This window comes from Dipodomys ordii, unplaced genomic scaffold (genome assembly GCF_000151885.1).
Source record: "Dipodomys ordii isolate 6190 unplaced genomic scaffold, Dord_2.0 Scaffold39, whole genome shotgun sequence".
Lineage (NCBI taxonomy): Eukaryota > Metazoa > Chordata > Mammalia > Rodentia > Heteromyidae > Dipodomys > Dipodomys ordii.
In genome coordinates, this window is record NW_012267255.1 from 8,960,619 (window position 1) to 8,987,590 (window position 26,972).

A 26,972-nucleotide genomic window follows, 5' to 3' on the forward strand; every position below is an offset into this window, starting at 1 on the left:
ATAAACAACTAGAAAACCGGAAGTGGTGCTGTGGCTCAAGTGGTAGAGCACTACCTTGAGCTGAAGAGCCCAAGGCCAGAGTTCAAGCCCCACAACCGACCAAAAAAAAAAAAGATAAATATCTCAAGAACTGCCTGAGCTGGCTTCGAACCCCGATCCTCAGATCTCAGCCTCCCCAGTAGCTAGGACAGCAGGTAGTGCTTTAGAGCTTCCGGGTCCCGGTATTAACACGCACCCCTTTCAATCGGGCCGCCCTTCATTAGGCCCCGCCCTTAGCGCCCAGAGTCTGCCCCGCCCACTCTAGCCGAAGGCCGGATGTCGCCACTGATTGGCTGAAGGAGTCGCAGTTTGCTTGCGTCAGTCTGAAGCCCGGACTTGCCTGCGACTGCTGGCGGGCAAAGGCCGCTCGCGAGCAAGGGCTGGTGGCCCTAATGTGGGGCTGTCATGGGGCGTGAGGAGCGGAGACTTCACCATGAGTTTCCTGATCGACTCAAGCATCGTGATTACGTCCCAGGTGAGTCCCCGCCCCCCCCACGTCCCGCCTCCCCTGAGCCTCTCTCTGGGCGTTGGGAAGGAGGTCGGCGACGCCTGAGCCCCCGGGAGGAGGCGGCCTCTGCTCGCGCCCCCCAACCCAGCGTCCATCCCCAGACTCTCTGGGCCGCTTTTGAGGGGCTTCACCCGGTCCCAGCGTTAGGAGCTCATGCCACGACGAGGGCGGGTTCCCACAGATCCCGGGGGGACTTGGGGACGACGTCGCGGACCCCGAGTGGTCCAGGTGCGGGCGTTGGGCCTGCCCACCGAGGCTGAATGCTCAGGGTTATCGGGCCCTGGCTTGGGGTGCAGCAGCGTTTGCCCAGTGAGTTGGAAGTGTAAGGCACCCTTCACTCTGCTCGCCAATCCCTCTTTTCTGATCGTCTTCAGACCCGTGTTTCTTGTCCCAGTCGGCCACCTTTGTTCATTCCCACAGTCACCATATATCATTTATTCCCACTGTGCAAAAAAAAAAAAAAAATTAAGACACGGCCATTCCGGCACACTAGGCGCGTGTCTACTGAGCTTTCTGATTTTTAGGACCTTCATCGTTGCTCAGTTTATTGTCTTCCTAGTATTTATTGTTTATGTATTTATTTCTTGAGATTTGCTGTATACTCACCTTCAAATGAAAGCCCCGAGAAGTAATTCTTGGAGCCGGGCACAGGTGGCTCACACCTGTAAATCCTCGCCACTCAGGAAGTTGAAAGCCCGAGGATCCTGGTTCAAAGCCAGTCTGGAATAACAGGTCCTCTAGACTTTTGTCTGTAATTAACCAGCAAAGGGTTGGAAGTAGAGGTGTGGCTCCAGTGGTAGAGCCTGAGGCTTGAGTGAAAAAGCCAAACGAGAACGTTAGACTCTGAGTTCAAGCCCCAGTACTAGAATCAAAAAGTAAAGACACACACACACACACACCATTTTACCTGTTTTATATGAACTGAAAGTTTTATTTGAAATAAAATCTAAAATCACAACAGACAGCATCTTCATTTATCAATGAAGCACAAACTCCTTAGTATGGTTTATAAGGTTACTAGATTGGGGTGCTGGCTGTTGTGTGTGTGTGCATGTGTATGTGCATGTGTGCCTGTGTTTTGTTTTGGTGCCAGTACTGGGGCTTGAATTCAGGCCAGGATGCTATGCCTTAGCTTTTTTTTTTCTTAAGGCTGGCACTCTGCCACTTGATCCATAGTTCTACTTCCAGTTTTTTGCTGGTTAATTGGAGATGAGTGTTTTACAACTTTCCTGCCCAGGCTAGCTTTGAACTACAGTCCTCAGATCTCAGCCTCCTGAATAGCTAGGATTACAGGCATGAGCCGTCAGCACTTTTAGCTCTTAAGCACTGGCTCTCACCCTGTCTCTCTTTACTGAAGACTAAGCTTCTTAACCTGGTAGTACTATTATTCCTTCAGATTTTCAGTCACATCTCTTTCTAGACCTTTGCTCATATTCCTCCATTTCTTACTCCTGGCTACCTCCTATTCAGCCTTCATACCTCAGCTTGAATATCCAAGTAGCCTGTCCCAGACTGGATTGACAGTGGATGGTATACATGCTGCCATAGTACTCCGCACCCACTTCCCTTTATAACAATACCACCAGACTTTGGGTTGTAATTACTTGTCATTCTCCTCCTTGGAGAGCAATTGTTTGCTCTCTTATTCACCATATATCATAGGACCACCTGGTACTAATAAATATTTGTTGAATAAAAGGGTGAATTAATGATTCAAGGAAGATACCTTCAGTTCTTTAATACTCGTCTTGCTAATAATGGCTGTCTTTTCTTTTTAATCTATAGCTACTTTTCAACTTAGAGACCATTTTTATGGCAGTAGCAATTATCTAACCTAATGTTTTGAGCCATCTATTCAGATAAGATTTATCAGTTCCAAAGTACACTTTCCCCCAAAGTCAAAAGTCTACTGCACACAATTCTAAAACTATTATTCTTTTAAATCAGAAGTTGCACACCTTCCACATATGTATGCACTTTCCTCATGCATACTTTTTAGATCTTGTATAATCTTTCCAGAATTTGTATTTATTGTAAATGCAATAAATTGTCTTTAAAACAAACAATGCTGAGCAAACCAGCCCTGAGGACCTGAGTTCAAGCCCCAGTACTGGTGCGTGTGCATACACACACACACACACAATATTTACATTTACTCTAGAAGTCATTTGGAAGGCAGAAAATAATTTCATTCATAAAATTCCTAGCTAATGCAAGAAGAAAACTGGAATTATGTCAGAGAGAGAGTAAGCAGAAGGTTCTGTTTACTAGTGAAAAACGAGCTGTCAGCTTGTCAGCTGCCATATAACAGTTTGACTCAAAATCAACAAAGATGGGATCCTGCACTCTTGTCTTCACACTGACCGAGATGGAAACTTTCTGTAGACTCAGCAGGGTGGTGGAGAGGTGAAGAATGTTCTCTGAAGGACACATACAAAAAGTACTGTCTTTCTACTCCTGTTTCTATGTCAACTTGTCTTTGGAGTTTTTGTTTGTTTTTTAATACTTGAAAAAAAAGGATTACCTATAAGCCAAGAGTTCCTGTGCCCTTGCTTGGTAACTTCTCTGACTCATAAAATGATTAGCATAACATTATATTTTTCTGTAACATGAATTATTTTATTTAAGAGCATTTCACTTCTCTTTTTAGGGTTGTGAGTGAATCTTATCTTTATTCTCTGAAATAAGTTGTCTAAGTAGACAATTGTATTAAAATATATTCATGTATCACTAAGATAATATTGACATATAATTAACATCATAAAATAGTCACTATGAGGCATTGCCCTAAAGAAGATGTATATTAATATTCTTTGTCCTTTCTCTAGATTCTGTTTTTTGGATTTGGGTGGCTTTTCTTCATGCGCCAGTTGTTTAAGGATTATGAGGTAAGGAGAGCTGTGGATTATACTATATGAATTTAAATTATTTAAGCTGGGATGAGAAAAATGCTCTGTTAAAGAAAGGTCATGTTCATTTCCATGTAACTTTTGCCAAATGAGAAACCATGTGCAGTGGTGAGGTACCAGCCTATGATTTGTACATTTAAAAGTGAAAAGGTGGGGCTGGGAAGGTGGCTCAGTGGTAGAGTGCTTGCCTTGCATACATGAGGTCCTGGGTTTGATTCCCACATAAACAGAAAAAGCCGGAAGTGGCACCGTGGTTCAAGTGGTAGAGCACTAGCCTTGAGCTGAAGAACTGAAGCAGCCCAGGCCCAGAGTTCAGGCCCCATGACTGACTAAATAAATAAATAAATGTGAAAAGGTGTTGTGTACAGGAATGGGAGGGGGAGCTGGGGAAAAGTGAAGGAAAGGGTGACATTGTTCAAAAAGAAGTATAAAAATTCTGGGCACTGGTGGCCCACCCTTGTAATCCTCCCTATTCAAGAGGATGAGATCTGAGGATTGCAGTTCAAAGCCAGTCTGGACCAGCAGTCTATGAGACTTATCTCCAGTTAACCAGCAAAAACCTGGAAGTGGGACCATGGCTCAAGTAATAGAGAGCCAACACTCACACCCTGAGTTCAAGCCCCAGTACTGGTATGATGAATAAATGAATGAATGATGAATGAATGAATGTATGTGAAAAAAAAACTAATCTACATATGTCTCAGGAGCAGGAGACATCATTCCTTAGTCATAAGGACATGCTCCTACAGCAATTCTTTTTTGGGAGAGAATTTGTGTCCTAAATATTTGTCTATGTACCTGTGAATTACTAGTCTCACATTTTCAGTTAATGCTAAAATCCTAAGGCTAAAACTGGTTTTTATTTTCAGCCTTAAACTGGACATTTCTTAAGTGATTCTCCTTATTCAGAAATAAAAGCAATAGTTATAGATTACCAGGTCATTTCTAGAATATTCTTGAGTAATTTGAGAGAGTGTCAGAAAGTGCCTGGAGCTCTAGAGATTCTCCTCTGTTGAATACTTGAAGGCTTTGACAGGAGGTTCCAGAACTGATCCAAGATGTGCAGAGGGCCAGCTGTGAGCCAGACGGCCAAATGAGAGCACCAAGTGCTTGAATTCAATCCCTGGAACTGGCACAGCAACGAAATTTGTGTGCAGATCCGTGGGTGTTTTTGTCAGCAAGTGTGGGAGTTCTAAGTGCCGCTCTGACCCTTTCCCCCCATCCTTTGCTCTGTCCTCTATAACCACAAGAGCGGGACCTGGCACTCACCAGTACTTCCTACTTTGGTGTACTTTTGATCCAGGCCCTGCTTCTAACGTCTTGAGAATTTCTCCAACCTAAGTATTCTGACTTGTCACTAGGAGGAGATTTTCCATTTAATATTTCTTTTTGACTTTCAACAGGTGCGTCAGTATGTCGTACAGGTGATCTTCTCTGTGACTTTTGCGTTCTCTTGCACTATGTTTGAGCTTATCATCTTTGAAATCTTAGGTGTGCTGGACAGCAGGTGAGTAAGGACTCCAGAGCCGTTCCTTGCAGAGTCTGCCCATGCCTGATAATGTATAGGTCACCTGAGTTGCACAGTAAAAAGCCCATCCTGGGGATAGCTCAGCCTTGGATACTGTAGCAGTCTTCCTACCTGCAGGTCTCATAAACTTGGTAACTAGTTTGGGAAAGATCATGAGTTATGGGGGGGAAAATGTCTGACCATTTGCTCTGAAGAGCTCACTACTTGTGATGTGATGTGAGAACCTAGGTCCCAGCTTCTCTTCTAGAGGCTTTTTTTTTTTTTTAAATCAGTCAAGGCTTGAACTCAGGATTTTGGTGCTGTCCCTGAGCTTTAGCGCTACCACTTTGAGCCACAGCTTCATTTCTGGTTTTCTGGTGGTTAATTGGGAAATAATAATATCAAGCTGCAAAACATATTGTTCAAATAGGGATACAGGTGGACTCATTGCAAAAATGAGAGGTACAAGACATTATGTTGAAAAACGAAATTTACAACTTTGGCGTGGGGGATGGGGGGGTATGGGAAGGGAAAACGAGGCAACAATGCTTGATAAGAAATGTACTCATTACCTTGCTCATGTAATTGTAACCCTCTGTACGGTATTGTCACAATTAAAAAAAAATTTTTTAAAGAGTATCAAACTGCAATCCTCAGATCTCAGCCTCCTGAGTAGCTCGGATTACAGTGGTGAGCCACTAGCACCCAGCTGTTTTTCGTCTTTCTGGCATTCATTTTTGTGAAAGTGCATATTACATTGCTCAAAGACTTCCACCTGATATTTCACACACGCATATACCCTCCTTTGATCAGAAAAACCATGGCCTACTCTCTTCCTTCCCCAACCCCCAAGAGCCTTTGGAAGACTAAAAGGGAGGAAAGTTGTTGCTCGACCCCTCCCTTGCAGTGCTATTCCTTGATGTTTCTTTCAGCTCTCGTTACTTTCACTGGAAAATGAACCTGTGTATTATTCTGATCATCTTGGTTTTCCTGGTGCCTTTTTACATTGGCTATTTCATCGTGAGCAACATCTGGCTGTGTGAGTATGCATCTCCTCCCGTCCCACCAGCACACCTTGGGCTGTAGGCTGACGGGGATTTTGGTCCCGCGCAGCTTCATTCCCACACTTCCATAGCTGCTGCTGTCTGGATCATCTCCAGCATCTCAGTCTGCTCACAGAAGGAGTACTCAGTGAATAATGAGAGCTTTGTCCTGCCAAGCTTTACTTCTGTGCTGATTTGTGGTGGTGGTGGTGGTGGTGGTGGTACCAGTACCAATACTGGGGCTTAAATTTAGAGCCTCAAGCTCTCACTTAGCTTTTCTAATCAAGAATGGCATTCTACCACTTTAGCCACACCTTCACTTTAGGCTTTTTGTTGGATAATTGGAGATTTGTATGCCCTGGTTGGCTTCAAACTGTGATCCTCAGATCTCAGCCTCCTGAGTAACAAGGATTACAGGCATGAGCTACTGGCACCATCTGTATACTGTTTCCTTAATCGAATCCACATCTTAACTTGAGCCCTGTTTCTTTCAGGGTGTAAGGGATATATTCACTAAAACTTGGGTAGTGACATCACACATCAAGTTAGCAGCCAGCTAAATACTAATTAGCATTAGCATAAGTTTATATTTAAAAAAATAGAACAAGCTCTGTAATAGATGATCTTCTCTCCCCTTAGTGCATAAACAGCAACTGCTTTTTTCCTGCCTCTTGTGGTTGACCTTTATGTATTTCTTCTGGAAACTGGGAGAACCATTTCCCATTCTCAGCCCAAAACACGGTGAGTACATGGGGATAGGTGGGAATGTGAAGAAGGGTTGTTTGACTTTTTAGTTTTGAATAAAAAGGGGATGTCATTTTTAAACTTTATTCTAAAACACTCCTGACTTTGAAGCCAGGCGCTGGTGGCTCACACCTGTAATCTTAGTTCCTCAGGAGGCTGAGATCTGAGGGTCAAGGTTCAAAGTCAGCCCAGGCAGACAAATCTGTATGACACTTATCTCCAATTAGCAAAAAGCCAGAAGAGGAGGTGTGGCTTAAGTGGTAGAGTGCCAGCTTGAGTGGAAAAAGCTAAAGGACAGCACCTAGTCACTGAGTTCAAGCCCTTGTACCAGCATGTGTGCACACACATACAAACCAGACAAAAAAACTCACACATTTGCCTTTCAATTACTGATCCAGAATTTCGGCATTAAGTGCTGAAATTTATTAAATGCATTTTGTATTTAGTAGATGCAAGCTAGAATAAGACACAAGCTAAAGAGTATGGCCTATGAGCTGGACGCTGGTGGCTCATGCCTATAATCCTAGCTACTCAGGAGGCTGAGATCTGAGGATCGCCACCGGAAGTGGCGCTGTAGCTCAAGTGGTAGGGTGCTCGCCTTGAGCTGAAGAGCTGAGGGACAGCCCCCAGGCCCAGAGTTCAAGCCCCACGGCTGACCAAAAAAAAAAAAAAGTATGGCCTATGAGCTGGGCACTGGTGGCTCATGCCTATAATCCTAGCTACTCAGGAGGCTGAGATCTGAGGATCACAGTTCAAAGCCAGCCTGGGTAGCAAAGTCCGTGAAACTCTTATCTCCAATAAGCCACCAGAAAACTGGAAGTGGCGCAGTGGCTCAAATGGTAGAGCACTAGCCTTGAGCTGAAGAGCTGAGGGACAGCGCCCAGACCAGCGTCAAGTCCTACCACTGACCAAAAAAAAGAGTATGGCCTATGAGGGACATGTCACAATCACATGTAACTAGCACACAGTGTCACCTGCCATTTATTTTTCCAAGATTTGCTTTCCTAATTTGTTGGGGTTTTTTGTTTTTTTGGGTTTTTTTTGGCCACAGCTTTTACTGAAAGTACTTTGCTTTGTTAGAGTCATACTCCCAAATGAAACAGTCATAATGTGGTACTTACAATTACTGCATTTTACTGTTGTCATGGCTTATGTCCATGCCTTTCTATATATGATAGAGAAGTGCCACACCAATCATTGAAAGTTGTCTTCTCTGAACTAGGTCTGAGGAATGGTGGGTGTTGTACATGGTGGTTTTTTAGAGTAGAGGTGAGCGCTGTCTCATCACTTTACCTGACTGTGCTTTGGCGATTCCAGGCATCTTGTCTATAGAGCAGCTCATCAGCCGGGTGGGCGTCATTGGAGTGACCCTCATGGCCCTGCTGTCTGGATTTGGTGCTGTCAACTGTCCCTATACATATATGTCCTACTTCCTGAGGTAACGCATGCAGTCTCTTCTTATTCCTCATGACTCAAGTACGCATGCCATCTTAGATCTGTTATGTTGCCTGTTTACTTTTCTTCCTCTGTCCCTAGGGGTATCGACTTGAAATCTTTCTAAATGAGTCATAGCACTTCTATGGATTGTGTTGTTGTTTTTTTTTTTAATTTGTCCTATATTCTTTGTTTCTTTTGGGGGGTACTAGGGTTTTACTCGGCCCTATGCTCGCTAAGTGTGGGTGCTTTACTACTTGAGCCACTCTGCTGGTCTCTTTACATTATTTTCGAGATAGGGAAAATAAGTATATACAAACAATAAGCATCTAACTCAAAGCTAAGAAAGCTAGGTACTCCTGCCGGTCCCCGGGGGCTCACTCCTGTAATCCTAGCTACTCAGGAGGCTAAGATCTGAGGATCGAGGTTCAAAGCCAGCCCGGGCAGCAAAGTCCGTGAAACTCTTTATCTCCAGTAAACCACCAGAAAACTGGAAGTAGCGCTGTAGCTCAAGTGGTAGAGCACTCACCTTGACCTGAAGAGCTGAGGGACAGTGCTCAGGCCCAGAGTTCAAGCCCCACGACCGACAATATAAAGAAAAGAAAAGAAAGCTAGGTACTTTGTGCTACACTGAGACCCCAGAAAAATTAGTTACAAGAAATGACAGCTCCTAGGTGCCAGTAGCTAACACCTTAGCTGTTCAGGAGGCTGAGATCTGAGGATTTATGTTTGAGGCCAGTTTGAGCAAGAAGGTTCATGAGACTCTTACCTCTAACCAGCAAAAGGCTGGAAGTGGAGGTATAGCTCACTTGAGCCAGCTTTGAGCAAAAGCTGTTAAGGGGCAGCTCCTAGGCCCTGAATTTAAGCCTCAGTATTGGCACCAAAAAGAAAGAAAAAACACCCAGTACCAGTAGTTCATGCCTGTAGTCCTTGTTACTGAAGGCTGAGATCTGGGGATTATAATTCAAATCCACTCTGAGCAGGAAAGCTGGTGAGATGATCATCTCCAGTTGGCCACCAAAAAGCTGGAAGTGGAGCTGTGGCTCAAGCCTGAAAACTGGTACACAAAAGAAGAAATGACAACAAAAGTATTTTAGTTTAGTCATTTTAATATTTTCTGGAAAAAGACAGGCGAACAACTGGGGTGTATGTGTTTCTCCAGATGGCCTGTGTTGTGCCCAGGCGTGGCCCCTAGCCCTACTAACTGTGTGCACTTCCATAGGAACGTGACAGACACAGATATCATGGCACTGGAGCGGCGGCTGCTGCAAACCATGGACATGATCGTCAGCAAAAAGAAAAGGTGAGGGCGAGCCTTTGAAAGCCTGTGTTTGGGGCCTGCTGCGTGCCTGCATCCCTGCACTTGGAGGCAGAGGCACAAGCGTGAGGCCAAGGGAGGACATGGAGGCCAGGTGGAGCTGCACGGAGAGACTGTCTCAAAAACAAACACAAAAATATCTCAAAAAGATAATAATAGTATGTTAAGACCTAGAGAGCCCCTAGGAGAGTGTGAACAATGTTTGTTGTTGTTGTTGTTGGTCCTAGGGCTTTAACACTATCACTCAGCTCTTCAACTCAGGGCAAGCGCTCTACTGCTTGAGCCACAATGCCACTTCCGAGCCACAGTGCCACTTCCGGTTTTCTAGTGGTTTATTGGAGATAAGAGTCTCACGGACTTTCCTGTCCGGGCTGGCTTTGAACTGTGATCCTCAGATCTCAGCCTCCTGAGTAGCTAGGATTACAGGCGTGAGCCACTGTGCCTGGCAAATACTTATTTTTGTCGGTTGTGGGGCTTGAACTCAGGGCCTGGGCACTGTCCCTGAGCCTCTGGGCTCAAACTAGGTAGCACTCCACCACTTGAGCCACAGAGCCACTTCAATGTTTAAACTTACTAATAATCTTTACTGGATAACCACTACTTGGTTTTTATTCTTTGCCTTCATATGTTTATTCATTTAATTGTTTCAGACAACCTAATATCTGCTGGGCACTAGATTTCCAGAGATAGAACAATGAACAAGGTAGTCATTTCTCACCTTAACAACATTTATTAGTCTCCTGTTTATATTATTGCCAGACACGGTGGCTATGCCTGTAATCCCAGCTATTCAGGAAGCAGAAGTCCAAGGACAGTAATGTCCAAGGTTAGCCTATGCAAAAAGTCCAAGACACTATCTGAAAAATAAACTAAAGCAGAAAAGTACTAAAGTGGTAGAGTACTTGCCTACCACAAGGCCCTGAGTTCAAACCCTGGTCCCACCATAGAAATAAATGAATAAAAATAAAGTCATTATTACCCATATACAAATGGTAGCCTAGAGGTTTTGAATTGTAACAAGTATGTTCTGATTTCTTATTTCTTGCACACCATAGTTCTATAGTTTGATCTATACACAAGACTCAGAATAGGAGAGCACCTGAGACATTGGAATGACAAAGAAGACTTTGAAGTGCTAACTACTGATTTGTGTCCTTGTATGTCTTTACTGAGACATATAACTGTATTTACTTTGCATATATATATTTATATTCGGAGCAGTTTATTTATGTAAATGTCTGTGTAGGTTTTTTTTTTTTTAAGTATAACCATAAGAGCCACATGAATAGTAAGAGATAGGTATATAAGAACAACACTATTGGGGCTCCCAAGGTTTGTTGTATTTCTTTCAGTCACTGATAAATAATAATTAAAGGTGAAGTCACAAACTGGGCACTGGTCATTTGTGACTCTGTAGTCCTAGCTACTCAGGAGGCCGTGATGTGAGGATTGTGGTTAAAAGCAGACCTGGGCAGAGAAGTCCATGCATCTCTTATCTCCACTTAACCAGCCAAAAGCCAGAAATGAAGCTGTGACTCTGGTCAGTCACCAGTCTTGAGCAGAAAAAGCTAATCAAGAGCACAAGGCCCTAAGTTCAAACCACAGTACCAACACCAAAAAATGTTTTAAAAATAAAGTCATGACAAAAGCAACATTTCCAAGCCTCTCGTACGTGTTGCAGTTAGAGTTGGCTGTGATCTGCGCATGTCACGGTCCGGTTTCTCTGTCAGCCCTCATCTGGCCAGGAAGGTTTTTTGTCCTTTAAGACTTCAGTCTTCTTTATTTTTTATTTATTTTTTTTGCCAGTCCCAGAGCTTGAACTCAGGGCCTGGGCACTGTCCCCGAGCCACAGTAGTGCCACTTCCGGCTTTTTCTGTTTATGTAGTACTAAGGAATCGAACCCAGGGCTTCATGCATGCTAGGCTAGCACTCTACCACTAAGCCACATCCCCAGCCCTCCATCTTATTTATTAACTTGAGAGGACCAACCTACTAACTTGACTTAATTAGCAGTCTCCCAGTGATCTTATGGCTCCAGAGGCAGCAAACATGACAGCACTGGCTCCTGGGATTCATTAGCATCCTTCCTTCTCACCTAGTCCAATCTATTTTTTCAAAATTCTCATCCTTGAGAAGTAGTGACTAGTACTTAACAGTAGAGGGCCACAGTGAGATGCCACACAAGAACACTGTCCCATACAAACGAGTGTGTGATAGAAATACTGCATAAAATTTCTTTTGTGTCTGTGGGGTGGGAGAAGGGGGTGGTGTATGATAGTATTAGAACTTGAACTCGGAGCCTGGGCATTATCCCTTTGCTTTTTCCCTCAATGGTAGCACTCCAGCACTTAAGCCACAGCTCCATTTCTGCTTGTTTTGAGTCTTTATAATTGGAGATACCATGTCTCGTGGACTTTCCTGCCCCAGCTCAAATCTCAGCCTCCAGAGTAGGATTGCAGGTATGAGCCACCAGCACCTGGCATTGCACATGGTTCTATAGGTGAATAAGCTATTTTATTCTTTGCTTAAATGCCACCTGTAACTATTAATATAATTATGTGTTGTAATGTTAACAGTAGTCTCATTGTTGTAGACATGCAGAGATATGGGAGTAGAACTCTAGGCCTCCTGGCTTGTATGGAATAGAGCCAGTCCTCAAGTTGATGGCCTACACCAAATTCTTCGCTCCTCAGCCTAGACCATGTTGCTTCTGGAAGCGTACCCTCCTAAGTACTAGGAAAGTGGGACCTGCAGACCTGCGCCACAGCTGGGCGGACTGTGGTGGAGGCTGGAAGTGACTGAGCCCAGGCAGGAAGTTCCCGTTGTACTGCCTTGCTGAGATTTGTGTTTTCTTTCAGGATGGCCGTGGCCCGGAGAACCATGTTCCTGAAGGGGGAGGTGCACAACAAGCCCTCAGGCTTCTGGGAAATGATAAAGAGTGTTACAACTTCAGCTTCAGGAAGCGAAAGTATCCTTTATCTCTCTCTACCCTGGACCCAGGGCAGAAGCTCTTGTCAGGGTGCTGACTGTGTCTGAATCCACACTGGCCAGAGCTATGCTCAGGAAGTCTAATGTGTCCAGAGTCATCTTACCAATACCCACACAAGACCATGAAGTCATAGCCTTTGCTCCTAAAAAAGGCAGTCTTTCCATTTTTCACAAGAGAATAGACCAGAGAGATGATGCCACAGAGTGGTTTGCGGCAAAGCAAGGAACAGAACTGTGGTCGCTGCTGCTCTTTTCCACTGCTTGTATTGTATTTCCCAACTCTGGTAAAACACAAAACATCGTGGATCTCTTAAACGGGTAGCTTGTTTAGGGGATGGCCCATTTGTAAAGTCATCAGTATTCTTTGACTTTTTTTTTTTTTTTTGGGTCCGGTCGTGGGGCCTGAACTCTGGGCCTGGGCGCTGTCCCTCAGCTCTTCAGCTCAAGGCTACAGTGCCACTTGCAGTTTTTTCTGCTTATGTGTTGTTGAGGAATTGAACCCAGGGCCTCATGCATGCAAGGCAAGCACTCTACCACTGAGCCACCTTCCCAGCCCTTCTTTGACTTTTTAATCATTATTATTAAGTAGTTATCCAAAGGGATTTCGGTTGCATGCGTTAGTTTATAGTTACATAATTCAATTTTTACACAGTGTGCATTGAGTCTGCTTCAGTAAATTATTTTATTTTAAAAAATCAAGGTGGGCTAGATACAGATAGCTCATGTTGTAATCCTAGCCATGCAGGAGGCTGAAATCTGAGGACTGATGTTTAAAACAAGCTCAGTCAAAAAAAAAAAAAAAAAAAAAGCCCATGAGGCTCTTGCTTCCAATTAACCAGCAAAAGACTAGATATATAGCTGTGGCTCAAGTGATAGAACACTAGATTTGAGTGAAAAAGCTAAGGGACAATGCCCAAGCCCTGAGCCGAAGTCCCAGCTCCCACCCCACCCCACCTCACCCCCCCTTAAAAAAAAACGTGTTTTGCTGGGTGTGAGCAGCTCACTCCTGTAATCTTAGATACTCAAAAGGAGATCTGGAGATTGTGATTTGAAGCCAGCCGGAGCAAGGAAGTCCATGAGACTCTTATCTCTAGTGAATCAAAGAAAAAGCTGAAAGTAGAGCTGTGGCTCAAGTGGTAGAGCACTAGTCTTTTTTTTTTCTTTTTCTTTTTTTTTTTGTCGGTCATGGGGTTTGAACTCTGGGCCTGAGCACTGTCACTCAGCTCTTCAGCTCAAGGCTAGCACTCTACTACTTGAGCTACAGCACCACTTCCAATTTTCCGGTGGTTTATTGGAGATAAGAGTTTCACGGACTTTGCTGCCCGGGCTGGCTTTGAACCTCGATCCTCAGATCTTAGCCTCCTGAGTAGCTAGGATTACAGGTGTGAGCCACTAGCACCCAACTGAGCATTAGTCTTGAACAAAAGAAGATCAAGGAAAGTGCCAAGTCCCAGAGTTCAAGCCCCAGAACCAGCATGTGCTCTCGCACACACCCACACAGTGTTTGAGACATACCAAGATGATACTTTCAAAGCTCGTTTCCTAAATGAGGAACATACCACCAGTGTACACTCACTTTTTTTTTTTGGTCGTGGGGCCTGAACTCTGGGCCTGGGCACTGTCCCTTAGCTCTTCAGCTCAATGCTAGCACTCTGCCACTTGAGCCACAGCACCACTTCTGGCTTTTTCTGCTTATGTGGTGCTGAGGAATCAAACCCAGGGCCTCGTTCATGCAAGGCAAACACTCTACCACTGAGCCACCTTCCCAGCCCCCCTCTCTCACTCACTCCTTAGAAACCAGCATAGGCCTTGGATAAGGCAGAGAGCTCCCTTTGTGTCTTCTTGGTAGCTGTTTGATTTACAGCAAGTTTTTTACTCTCTGAGCTTAGCTTCCCTTATCTGCAAAATGGCTAACACCTTTCTCATGAAATTATTAGAATAAGATTAAGTTAATATTTCTAAAGAGGAAAGTAACGATCACAAACCCCAGCTGTGTTGGAAGTCATTAATAGGCCCTTTGGCACACATTGGATTTATTTAAATAATGTAGAAGAAAACTATGCCTTGTTAGAGGTAATATTATACAATTGCTAGGTGTTGGTGACTCACACCTGTAATCCTAGCTACTGAGGAGGTGAGAGTTGAGGATTGTAATTTAAATCCAGCCCAGCCAAAAAACTCTTCCCTCCAACTAACCGCCACAAAACTGGAAGTAGAGTTGTGGCTCAAGTGGTAGAGCACTACCCTCGAATGAAAAACTAAAAGATAGTGTTCAAGCCCCAGTACCAGGACAAAAATATTATTATACAACCACTAAGATTGCATTTGATTTATAAATGAACAGAGCAAAACCATCTCTCCTAGATACCGGAACTGGAAGAAACTGCATAAGCAGGTATTTGGTTTTGTGTCAGTAGGAAAATAGCTCTGGGATAGGAAATGGAAACACAGGCAGTGCCTGGGATCGGCTATGGAGAAGAAACCAAAAGCAAATGCTTTCTTCATTGCTGTTTTTAAACTTCTGTGTGATTTAGACCTTAATGCTCATTTTGTGCCAGATCTTATGCAAATCCAACAGGAAGTAGATTCTTTGGAAGAACTAAGCAGGCAGCTTTTTCTGGAAACAGCTGATCTCCATGCCACAAAGGTACAGAACTGTGGTTTTAGGATTGAAGAAAGAACACCACTGAGTGGTTTTACCAGTTGCTCTATGACCAAACAATGCATGAAACAGACAGCCTGCAGCTGCATAGCAAGCTGTGAAGCATTAGCAATGAAGGGCTTCTTTGTATGAAATCATGCCTGTCCCCGGCAAAATCCTTAACACTATCCAAACACTAGCCAGAAGAGGCTTTTCAACATCTGGGAAGCTGGAATGCACCATTTCCTGTTGACTCAGAATAAAGATGGCAGTTTCTATGGTGCTTTTTATTCCCTAATAAATTAGTATTATTACAATAGTAATAGGTACCTCTTTGCCATGTTCCAACCCTATTATAAAAGACCCAGAGCAAGCTCGGCACTGGTGGCTCATCTTAGCCTGCCACCCAGCAGCAGGCTAAGATCTAAGGGCCGCCTCGGCAAGAAAGTCCATGAGATGCTTTTCTCCCAAGTAACCACCAAAAAGCCAGAAGTGGGGCTATGGCTCAAGCAGTAGAGTGCCAGCCTTGAACAGAAAGCCAAGAGACAGGGCTGGGAAGGTGGCTCAGTGGTAGAGCGCTAGCCTTGAGCTGAAGAGCTGAGGGACAGTGCCCAGGCCCAGAGTTCAGGCCCCACGACCGAACCCAAAAAAAAAAGAAAGAAAGAAAGCCAAGAGACAGCACCCAAGTTCTGAGTTCAAGCGTTAGTACACGCACAGATACAAAAAAAGATTGGCATTGATAATGAATGTTAACATATTTGTCCTAGTCTCTGGCTTGCAAGCATTTGATAAATGATGGCTACTACTATTTGATAAACATTACTACTATTTTAATATTATTATTATATGTAGTTTTTCAAATTGGTCTGGACCAATGATTTAGCAGTGATAAAGAAATAAGTTTATATTTGTTGAGACTAACCATGTTTTCTGTATGTTTTTCTATGTTTTTCCACAGGAGAGAATAGAATACTCCAAAACTTTCAAGGGAAAATATTTTAATTTTCTGGGTTACTTTTTCTCTATTTACTGTGTTTGGAAAATTTTCATGGTACGTATGTTGCTTTTAACAGAGTTAGGTGATTACCCTGGAAATGGAAGAGATAAGATTTTGTTTTGTTGTTGTTCTTTGTTTTTTGTGTCAGTCCTAGAGCTTGAACTCAGGGCCAGAGTGCTGTCCTTGCGCTCTTATACCCAAGGCTAGCCCTCTACCACCTGAAGCACGGTTCCACTTCCAGCTTTTTTGGTACTTAATTGTTGGTAAGATTTTCATGGCCTGTACTGCCCAGGCTGGCTTCAAACCAGGATCTTCAGATCTCAACCTCCTGAGTAGCTAGGATGACAACATGAGCCACCAATGACTGGATTTGCTTGATACATTCATTGTGTTTGATTTGTGATCTTATTGAGTCAACAGACAGTGTGGGCTTTTACATGTCCAGCCTCACACTTTTTCCCCTTTCTTTAGTCCTTTTAGAAGACCTAGAAAAGAAAGTTCCATGTTTCTTCATAGAAGTCATTAGTGAGCTGTATATTATGAGGTATATGAGTTAATTTCAGTTTTCTATCTTACTGATAAGAACGTGTGACTATAATCTCAGCTCCTACTTTCATACCAAAATAGAAGCACCTCATCCTTTTGTATAGTCCATGTACCTAAAAACTTAAATGCAATATAAACTCAAACATGTGTTTCTGTAGTTACATTTGTTTTCTGCGCTCATCTCTCTTATTCTTTTGTGGCTCTCCCTTAATCTTGTACTCTTTGGTTTTCTGTGCATTTTTATGTACATGTGTTTGTCTTTCCTTCTGACTCAGCTGTAGGTATTCATGGATTTCAATGCCGCCATGGAAAAGGCTGATTGTACTTTTAGTTTCATGACTTCCCTATTGGGGCTGGGTTTGAACAAAGAGGAGCTTGGTCAGCTTGTTTGTTAATTTTGATCATTGTGGATGAATGGGGGATTTTGAGTATAATAAACTGAAGTCAGTACCACTCAGATGACGCTGGGAAATCTTGCTTCATTCAGTGAGAAAGGTTGCATGAAGATCCTGTCTTTCAGTAACTTAGCTACTAAAATGATTTTTCTTGAAATGCAGCCTTTAGGAGAGCTGATCGTGTTTAATTAATGCTTCATTGGAACAGAACTGCTTTAAAGTAAACAGCACTGATTTTAAAGTGTGCCATTTGGCTGGGCACTGGTGGCTCACACCTGTAATCATAGCTACTCAGGAGGCTGAGATCTGAGAATTATAGTTTGAAGCCAGCAGGAAAGTCTGTGAGATGCTTATCTCCAATTAACCACCAAAAAAATAGAAGTGGAGCTGTGGCTCAAAGTGGTAGAACACTAGCCTTGAGCAGAAAAGCTCAGGGATGGTGCCTAGACCCTGAGTTCAGGCCCCATGATTGACAAAAAAAAGTGCAGTTTGGTTAAGCTCTGACATGGGCATATACCCATGTAACAGCCGCCTTCAGGGTTCCGATTGAGAACAGCCACCCATCACTTGCAGGTTTCCTTGTGCCTTCATGATGTCTGTCCTGAGGTAACAACTGATCTGCTACTTAAAAGTAGTAGCCCTTTGTAGAAATACAATCCTCTTTCCTCAGTGTGATCAGTGAAGTTTCTCTGTGTCATTGTGTATATCAATCATGTTTTCCTTTTCCACTGGTGACTAGTACTCTTTCCTGTGACTGTCCACTCCCCTAGGGTGGCTAGTCGTTTCCGGTGTGGGGTTGTTAGGTCTGCTCCAAATACAAATCTGTTTACATATAGTGTGTTATTTCTCTTGGGATCAACAATGTAAGGAAGATGTAGTTAGCTTTTGAAGAAAGATCCCAACTCTTTTCCAGGGACTGCAGAGTTTACACTCCTGCTGGCAGGGTTTGAGGTGCCTGACGGTCCCCATAGCCTTGTGGACACTTGGTGAGGTCAGTCCTCTTCATTTCACGTGTCCCAGTGGGCTTGAGCTATCAGGGAGTGTGGTGCGAAGTTTTTGTTTTTGTTTTTATGCCTGTCCTGACTTTCCTGCCCGGGCTAGCTTCAAACCTCGATCCTCAGATCTCAGCCTTCTGAGTAGCTAGGATTACAGGTGAGAGCCACCCGCACCCAGCTGAGAGTTTTTAAACTTTTTTTTTAACCAAACCACAACCATTGCCACAATTTTTGAACATTTTTATTAAAATCTTATACTCACTATGAGTGTAGGACACTATTGAGTGTAAGACTTTTCTTTTGCCTTTTCTCCCCAAGCTGTAGGCAGCCACTATCTCTGTCTCTAGGTTTCTTATTTAGACAGTTCATGTAAGTGGAATGTGGCATTTGTGGTCTTTGTAATTAAGCTTCTTCCACGTAAGGTCATTTCATTCCCTGTTATGGCTGAACGCTACTGTTTTTTGGTTTTGTTGTTGTTAGTTTTTTTTTTTTCCCGGTAGCTAAATAATATCCATCCCATTATATGGATAATTTCATACTTTGTTTCTCCATTTACTACTTGATAAACATTGGGCTGTTTCTTTGTTCAAGCTATTATCAGTAATGCTGTATAAACAACCACTGGGGCATCTATTTTTCAAAGAATATGTTTTCATCTCTTACATATATGCCTAAAAGTAGAATCGCTGTGCCATATATTAACTGTGATTAGGCTATTTTCCACAGTGGTGACACGAGTTCACATTCCTGTCCACCACATGCCAACTTCTTCCCATACATGCTCACCAGTACTTGCTATTATTTGCCTTGTGTTTGTTATTTAGTGGGTATGAAGTACTGTCTCTCCCATTCTTTTTTTTTTGTGGGTGTGTCTAGGCCTTGAACTTGGGACCTCAGCGCTGTCCCTGAGCTTTTTTTGCTCAAGGTCAGCATTCTACCACTTTAGCTATAGATCCACTTCCAGCTTTTTGGTTAATTGGACATAAAAGTCTCACAGACTTTCCCTGCTGGCTTCAAACTAGCTTCAAAGTACCTAGAATTACACGCATGAGCCACTAGCACCAGCTTTCACTCATTTTGCTATTGTTAATTCATGTCTTTTCTCCTTTTTAAAAAATCTTAATATAAGCCAGCCACCAGTGGCTCACTCCTGTAATCCTAGCTACTCAGGAGGCTGAAATCTGAGGATTATAGTTCAAATCCAGCCAGGGCAGGAAAGTCTGTGAGACTCTTATCTCCAGTAAACCACTCAGAAAACCAGAAGTGACACTGTGGCTCAAGTGCTAGAGCTAGCCTTGAGTTGAAGAGCTGAGGGACTGCACCCAGGCTGAGTTCACACCGTACAACCGACACACAAAAAAACTTTATATATTTTATATATTTCATCATTACAATCCTGGCTCTTTTTGTTCTTATGAGAAAAAAAAACCTAGAAATAGAGGTTTAGTTGCTTTTATTGAACTTTTCAAAGAATCAACTTTTAGTTTCTTCTTGTCTTATTTTTCTACTTCCTATTTTATTGATTTGTGCTCAGCTTTTTATTATTTACTCTTGCTTATTTTGGATTATATTTCTACTACTACAGAAACAAATCATTGATGGGAGGCCTTTCCTGATAAATGTGTTTTATAGCTACAAATTTCTTTTTATAAGCCAAGCACTGGTGGTTCATACCTGTAATTTTAGCTACCACTGAGGAGGCTGCGATCTGAGGGTCAAAGTTCAAAGCTGGCCTAAACAGAAAGTCCATGAGACTCTCTCCAGCTAGCCAGCAAAGAAGCTGGACTAGAGCTACAGCTCAAGTGGTATTGTGCCAACTGTAAGCAAAAAAAGCCAAAGAGTTCAAGTCCCCAGGACTAGCACAATTAACTAATTTTTTTGTATACGCTAAACTGCTTCTCATAAATTATAATTTGTTTCATTCATTTTAAAGATGCTTTTCTAATTCCTCTCAATTTCCTCTCTGATTCATAGATTAAAGAATTTAGGCTGGGATGTAGCTCAGTGTCAAAGGACTTGCATAGCAAGTGTAATGTCCTGGGTTCAATCCCCAGTACCAAAACAAAAAAAGACAGTTAAAATATCTGAGCATCTTCCAAATACTTTTTTTTTGCCACTAATTCGGCCTTGTACCTTCCCAGCTTCCTTGCTTAAAGCTGGCACTCTACCATTTGAGATGCCTCCAGCTTCTAATAGATCTTTAATTTCCTATAGTCAAGGACCATATTTGATATGATAAATCTTTTGAATCTTATTGTGGCTCTGTTCTGGGGTATAGCCAGCCCTCAGCATAGGAAATGTTCTCTGTGCCCCTTAGGAGAATGTTTCTAATTTCATGTATTTCTAATATAATGTGTTCTCTTGCCATCTAGAATACTTTATAATTGTTAGGTCAAGTTGATAGTATTCCAGTCAATTTTTGCTTTATATATTTTGGAGCTTTATTATTGGCTAAACATTTTAAATCATGTGTCCTTTGTGGAAATGGTCTTTTTATCCGTATGAAGTGATTCTTCTAAAATCTGAGAGTGTTTTTTACTCTAAAAATCTTCATTTAATGTTAATGAAAGCTTTCCACCATTTTTGATTAGCATTAACATAATGTATCTTTCAGCCCATTTGTATTTTCATACTTAAGTGTACTGTACATGACATGTACAGTAGTTGGGGCTTGCCTTTTTCTTTATCAGCTCTGACAGTCTGCCGTTTCACTGAGTTGTTTAGGCCAGGGATTAGCAATCTATAGTCCCCAGGCAGAACCCATAGCCAAGCCCATTCATTTCTGTATTATCTGTGACTACTGTCACACTACAGCAGCTGAGTTTGCTGTCCCAGGACTTAGACTATTTGCATTTAATGTGATTATTGGTATTGTTAGATTTAAAACTACCATGTAGCTTTTTGGTTTCTAATTGACCCATCTTTCTTTCCCTTTTTTTTGCTGCCAGTACTGAGGCTTGAACTGAGGGCCCAGGTGCTATCCCTTTGCTCAAGATTGGCACTCTACCACTTGAGCCACAGCTCTACTTTTGGCTGGCTTCAAATACAACCCTCCTGAGTGGCTAGCATTATAAGGCATGGCCTTTCTTTCCCCCTTTTTTTTTTTAATTTCTATGTCTTTGCTCATAGAACATTGAGAAAATAACCTTGGAATTTTTCTATAACCTTTCTCTGACTCCATCTGTGAGAGTGAGAGTGTAAGCTTTACAGCACCCAGTAAATTAAGAGTTAAATGTCCCTTTGACTCTTGACAGAAAACAAGGTTGGGATAGAGACTTTTTCATTTGCTACTCATGTCATAGAGTAAATGTAGAGTTTCATTTTTACAACATTGGCCTTATCGTATATTAAGATTTGTTAGGATTATTCATTCATCATTTCAAATAACTTTGAAATAGTGATTATCAAGGTGTTCTAATGGTGAGGTCTGGGTCTCCACAGGCAACCATCAATATCGTTTTTGATCGAGTCGGGAAAACTGACCCTGTCACAAGAGGCATTGAAATCACTGTGAATTACCTGGGAATCCAATTTGATGTGAGAATTATGTCAAGATCCTGGTTTGTTATACTTCTTTCTGTTTTATCTGTTGTAACTGACATGAAGTTTTTTCTTTTCTTTCTTTTTCTGCCAGTACTGGGGCTTGAACTCAGGGTGTGGGCACTGTCCCTTAGTTCCTTTGCTCAAGGCTGGCACTCTACTGCTTGGGCCACAGCTCTACTTCTGGCTTTTCAGTGGCTAATGGGATATAAGTCTCTTACTTGTCTTCCCAGGCTGACTTTGAACTGGGATCACAGCCTACTGAGTAGCAAGAACAACAGGCAGGAGCCACCAGTGCCCAGCCACAAGTATGCTTTTGAATTAAGCACAGGGTCCCCAAACTGCTTAAGAGTAAAGGTATTGTGGGATTCCAATGAATTTGGCTGTTTCTAGAATTTACCGATGTTATTTTTTTTTTAATTCCTTGAACTTGTATGATCAGAGAATTCATTCATAGATACTAAAGATAACCCATCCAGTCTTGAGCTCATTTCCTAGTAATTCCTTTTCTTCACATAACAGCAAGGCTATATCATTAGCTGGGTTGTTGGCATTTTTTTTTCATGATATATTGTACTTGTTTCTGTCATGATTTGACTTGGTCTTCTAGTGGAGATAGCCACTGTAGTCCTCCTGCAGATGTTTTACTTTCCCCTCATTCTCTTCCCTCCCTTAAAAGGGAAAACCAGAGCTGAGTGCCAGTGGCTCACATCTACAAGGTTAGTCTATTCAAGAAGCAGAAATCTGGGGGATCACAGTTCTAAGACAACCTGGGCAGAAAAGTCCATGAGACTCAGTCTCTAAAATAACCAGCAACCAAGGAATCAAGATTGCAGAGTAGTAATGTATTAACCGAAGCTCCCTCTGATCAAACAGAGGACTGAGGCCTCTTAGCACCAACCTGCACTTCAAATGACCACACCAAACAAACTAGAAATAATCAGTGGCACCAACCAGGGCGATTCAAACATCTAAAAGGGGAAAACAGAAACCAAAGCAGGCACCCAGTGCCCCAGGCTCCAGGCAGAGAGCCATTCTGACTTCTTTTTTGTCTTTTCCTCTTCCCCTCCATTTTTTCCTTGCTACAATGTCACCAGCAAACACCACCACCACACTTGGGATCCAGAAGCTGAATCTGGCGGCCGGAGGAGGCAGCAAAGCAGCATGCTCCAGGATTGCCATGGTTAGACAGAGTCCAGCAGGGCCTCCAACCCCTGGCCTAGTCTCAACAGGGCCTCTAACACCCAAAAGGGTCACGGCGGGTCTCAATCCCTGGAAAGGGCTTTGGTGCAACGTCTGACACTGGGGAATGGACACGGTAGGGCCTCTGAAAGCTTGGCGTGCATTCCCGAGGTGGATGCTGCCAGCACCCAGCTGGGGTCTGCCCCAAGCCCAGCCCTGCCCCTATGTCTCCGCGAAGGACATCACTGGTGCCACAGCCCTGGGAGTCTGCGCCCAGCTAGACCAGAAGTCTGCAGGTGCTCGCCCTCCGCCAGTATTGAAGGTTGTTCCCAGACAGCACCGAAAGCCACCAAGACATCCCTGTGTGGGATACCCAGCCATAGTGCCAGGGATCCGCACCTACTAACCCCTAACACGCTATCCATGTTGTGTGCGCAGGACGCCATCACCCACAGCATCGAGGGCTGCGCCCACCCTGCCTGAACATCTTGTGCTGGATGCTGCCACAGCCCACAGCATAGTGGTTTGCATCTTAACTGGGCACAAAAGCCTTCTGTGTACCTCGGCATATGACACCCTTGGACTCCGCGCCACAGGCAGCACTCAGCTGGGCCCAAAGCCTGTCCTTGCCCATCCAGGGAACACCAGCAGCACAGCTCCCAAAGAAAACCACAGCTCCTTACCACTTAATCTCCTCCTCCCCATTTTTTTTTTTTTTTTTTGGTGGTATCAGTCCTGGGCTTGAACTCGGGTCTTAAGGGTGGGAATATCCCAAGGTTTTCTTTTTTTTGCTGAAGGCTAGCATTCCATCACTTGAGTCACAATTCTGTTTCCAGCTTTTTGGTAGGTAGTTGAAGATAAGAGTCTCCACTTTGGACTTTGAACCATATTCCTCAGATCTCAGCTTCCTGAGCGGCTAGGATTACAGGCATAAGCCACTGGCACATGGCCCTAATACCTAATCTTAATGGCTATATAAACCCTGAACACAGATGCAGAAATCACAATGAAAAGTCACAAAATTCACTAACATGCCACTTAAGAAACAGCAAGTCAAGCCCGGGCACTGATGGCTCACGCCTGTAATCCTAGCTACTCAGAGGCTGAAATATGAGGATTACGGTTCAAAGCCAGCCCAGGCAGAGAATCCCCATGAAACTCATTAACTCATGAATCTCCAGTTAACTCAACTGGAAGTAGAACAGTGGCTCAAAGTGATAGAGTGCTAGCCTTGAGCAAGTGAGCTCCAGGGCAGCACCCAGGCCTTCAGTTCAAGCCAACTGACAAAAAACTCAGAGGAAGACTCTAATGGGAGTGAAAGAGAAGAGAGGGAGAACAAAAGAACCACTAAAGCAACAATCAGAGGATTGGCTAACAAAAGGGCAGCCCCACAAACAAGAATCACGGGAAGAAAGGATAAAGAAAATGTAGGACATCCAAGATGACATCAAGAATACAGAAATCACCCACCTCAACGAAGGAAAGATGAAATTAATACCATGAGAACTGATCAACAAAAAGCTGGGAAGCATGGAAGGCTCTGGGTATAAGGAGTTGAGGTTAAAGCAGAGGAATTAGAGGGAAAAAAAATCAAAGGCATGGGAAAAAAAACTGCAAACATGCCAAGGGACATTCAAAAATTTGCAGATTCAACCAAAAGATCAAATCTATGCATAATAATAACAGAAAACTTCCCCAGTCTCAAGAGAGAGAATCTCACCCACCCGACAGGCATATGGAACTTCTAGCAGACAGGATCTGAGAAAAAATACTGATGCACATCATTGTAACAAACAAAGAATTCATTTTAAAATGCAGCAAAATCAAAGAGGGAACTTGATTACAATGGAAAGATTAGGATTACTGCAGATTTTGCTACACAAACAAGGCCCATGAGAGCCTGGAGTGATAGTATTCAAGCTCTGAACAACAGTTGCCAAGCAAACCGGTATACCTGTGAAGTTGATAGTCACAATTGATGGTGAAACTAGAACCTCAAAATTTTTCCATGAAATTAACATTGAAGAATCAATTCCAAACTCATGAGTTTGGGGCTTCAATATAAAGACAACTATATACCCATCTTTCTGATGAACACAGATGCCAAGCTCTTCAATAAAACACTAGCCAGCAGAATTCACCAAGTAATCTTAAAAAAAACACATTGTGACCAAGTGGGTTTTATCCCAGCGATACAAGGCTGGTTTAACATATGTAAATCAAAAGTAATACATCATATAGCCAAAGACAAGAACTACCTGTTCATCCCAATAGATGCAGAAAAGCCTTTGACAGAATCTAGCATGAAAGATCTCATCGACAGACCTGAAACGGAAACTACTGCAAGATGGAGTAAAAACACTGGAACTTAAAGGCATAGGCAGAAACTGAAAAAGATTCCCTGGGGCACAGCAGTTAGGAGAGAGACTTGACAAATAGGATTACATCAGAATAAAAAGTTCTGCACAAAGCATAATTACTAAACTAGAAAGACAGCTGACAGACTGGGAGAAGATCTTTACCAGCAATACATCAGACAAAGGCCTACTATCCAAAGTATAGAAGGAGCTCAAGAAACTAACCCCTCCTAAAGCTAATAAACCAATCACTAAATGGGTAAGGGAACTAAGGCTTCTTAGAAGAGGTAAGAATGCCAAAAAAAAAAAAAATAAAGAAATGCTCATCCCTGGCCATAAAGGAAATGTAAATCAAGACAACTGAGATTCCATCTCGCTCCAGTTAGATTGGCCAACATCATAAATTCGAACAACAAATGTTGGCAGGGATGTGGGGAGAAGGAAGCCTACCGCACTGCTAGTGGGATTGTAAACTACAGTGCAACCACTCTGGAGGGTCCTCAAAAAACTAAACAATCTATATGACCCAGCCATACAACTCGTGGGCATCTATCTACCCAGAGCATCACAAGCCGGGATAGCATGGAGACATTTGCCTATCCATGTCCATTGCTGCACTATTCACAATAGCCAAGTTGTGGAAACAACTTATCTACAAAAGATGAGTGGATCCAAAAAACTGGCAATTATACACAGTGGAATTTTACACAACCACTGGAAATGCAGGGAAATGGGTAAACCTAGAACAAAGATGTTAAGGGAGGTAAGCCAAGAGACAAACAGCACATTTTCTATTATATGCAGAAGCTAGACACCAGGACATGATAAATTATACAACCTCTTAGGGGAGGAACACAAAGGTGCAATGCCTGTGAGCCTCTGATCATATAATGCTTACCAAACTCCAGGAAATGTGTTTCCCTATTATTTTTTTTCTTGCTTTTTTTTTTTTTTTTGTCGGTTTTGGGGCTTGAACTCTGGCCCTCAGCTCTTCAGCTCAAGGCAAGCGCTCTACCACTTGAGCCACAGCGCCACTTCCAGTTAGTTGGAGATGAGTCACACAGACTTTTCTGCCCGGGTAGCTTTGAACTGTGATCCTCAGATCTCAGCCTCCTGAATAGCTAGGATTACAGACAAAAGTGACCAGCGCCGGTTGGGTTTTTTTTATTTTTGTCTTATTCATTTATCTGTCTATGGGAGGGTAACGGGGACCCAAAGTGGAGAGACAAAGGGTGAACAAATGCAGCCGTGGTACACACTGGACACTGTTGAAAATGAATTCTACTTGTGGGTGGGGGTGGCAGGGGAAACTTAGGAGACAACAAAGGAAGGGTGACATTGTTCAGAAAGAAATGTACCCTTGGCTGGGAATGTGGCTCAGTGGTAGAGTGCTTGTCTAGCATGCATGAACGTTGGATTCCTCAGAACCAGATAAACAGAAAAAGCCAGAAGTGGCACAGTGGTTCAAATGGCAGGGCACTTGCCTTAAGTACAGGGAGGCTCAGGAACAGAGCGCAGGCCAGGCTCTAGGACCCGCAAAAAAGAAAAAGAACGAACTCTTTACCTGACTTATTTAACTGGTAACCACTCAGTACATTACTTTAATAATAATAATTTAAAATTTGAATGATAAAAACAATAAGCCAAGCACTTGTGGCTCACGCCTATAATCTGAGCTACTCAGGAAGCTGATATCCGAGGACTGCAATTCAAAGCAAGCCTGAGTAGGAAAGGTGGCTCAGTGGTAGAGTGCTTGCCTTGCATGCCTGAGGCCCTGGGTTCGATTCCTCAGCACCACATAAGCAAAAAGAAAAAAGCCGAAAGTGGTG

The 26,972-nt window shown here is 43.1% G+C and overlaps 1 protein-coding gene across 2 annotated transcripts in view; it reads left to right on the top strand.

The window, feature by feature from the left end:
* The first annotated feature begins 380 nt into the window (after nt 1–380).
* The window catches only part of LOC105987164 (Golgi pH regulator B), a 29,982-nt gene continuing 3,390 nt past the window's right edge, over nt 381–26,972 (top strand). The window contains exons 1-11 of one of the 2 annotated variants that reach the window (XM_013018360.1): nt 381–514; nt 3,376–3,435; nt 4,860–4,963; nt 5,896–6,002; nt 6,646–6,747; nt 8,068–8,188; nt 9,407–9,487; nt 12,361–12,470; nt 15,049–15,137; nt 16,090–16,182; nt 21,506–21,601. In XM_013018360.1, coding sequence (XP_012873814.1) covers nt 473–514; nt 3,376–3,435; nt 4,860–4,963; nt 5,896–6,002; nt 6,646–6,747; nt 8,068–8,188; nt 9,407–9,487; nt 12,361–12,470; nt 15,049–15,137; nt 16,090–16,182; nt 21,506–21,601 — 1,005 coding nt within the window. In that variant the 5' untranslated portion in view covers nt 381–472. Of the gene's footprint in view, nt 515–3,375; nt 3,436–4,859; nt 4,964–5,895; nt 6,003–6,645; nt 6,748–8,067; nt 8,189–9,406; nt 9,488–12,360; nt 12,471–15,048; nt 15,138–16,089; nt 16,183–21,505; nt 21,602–26,972 lie in introns of those variants that run through there. The other variant, XM_013018361.1, reaches the window with a different exon arrangement.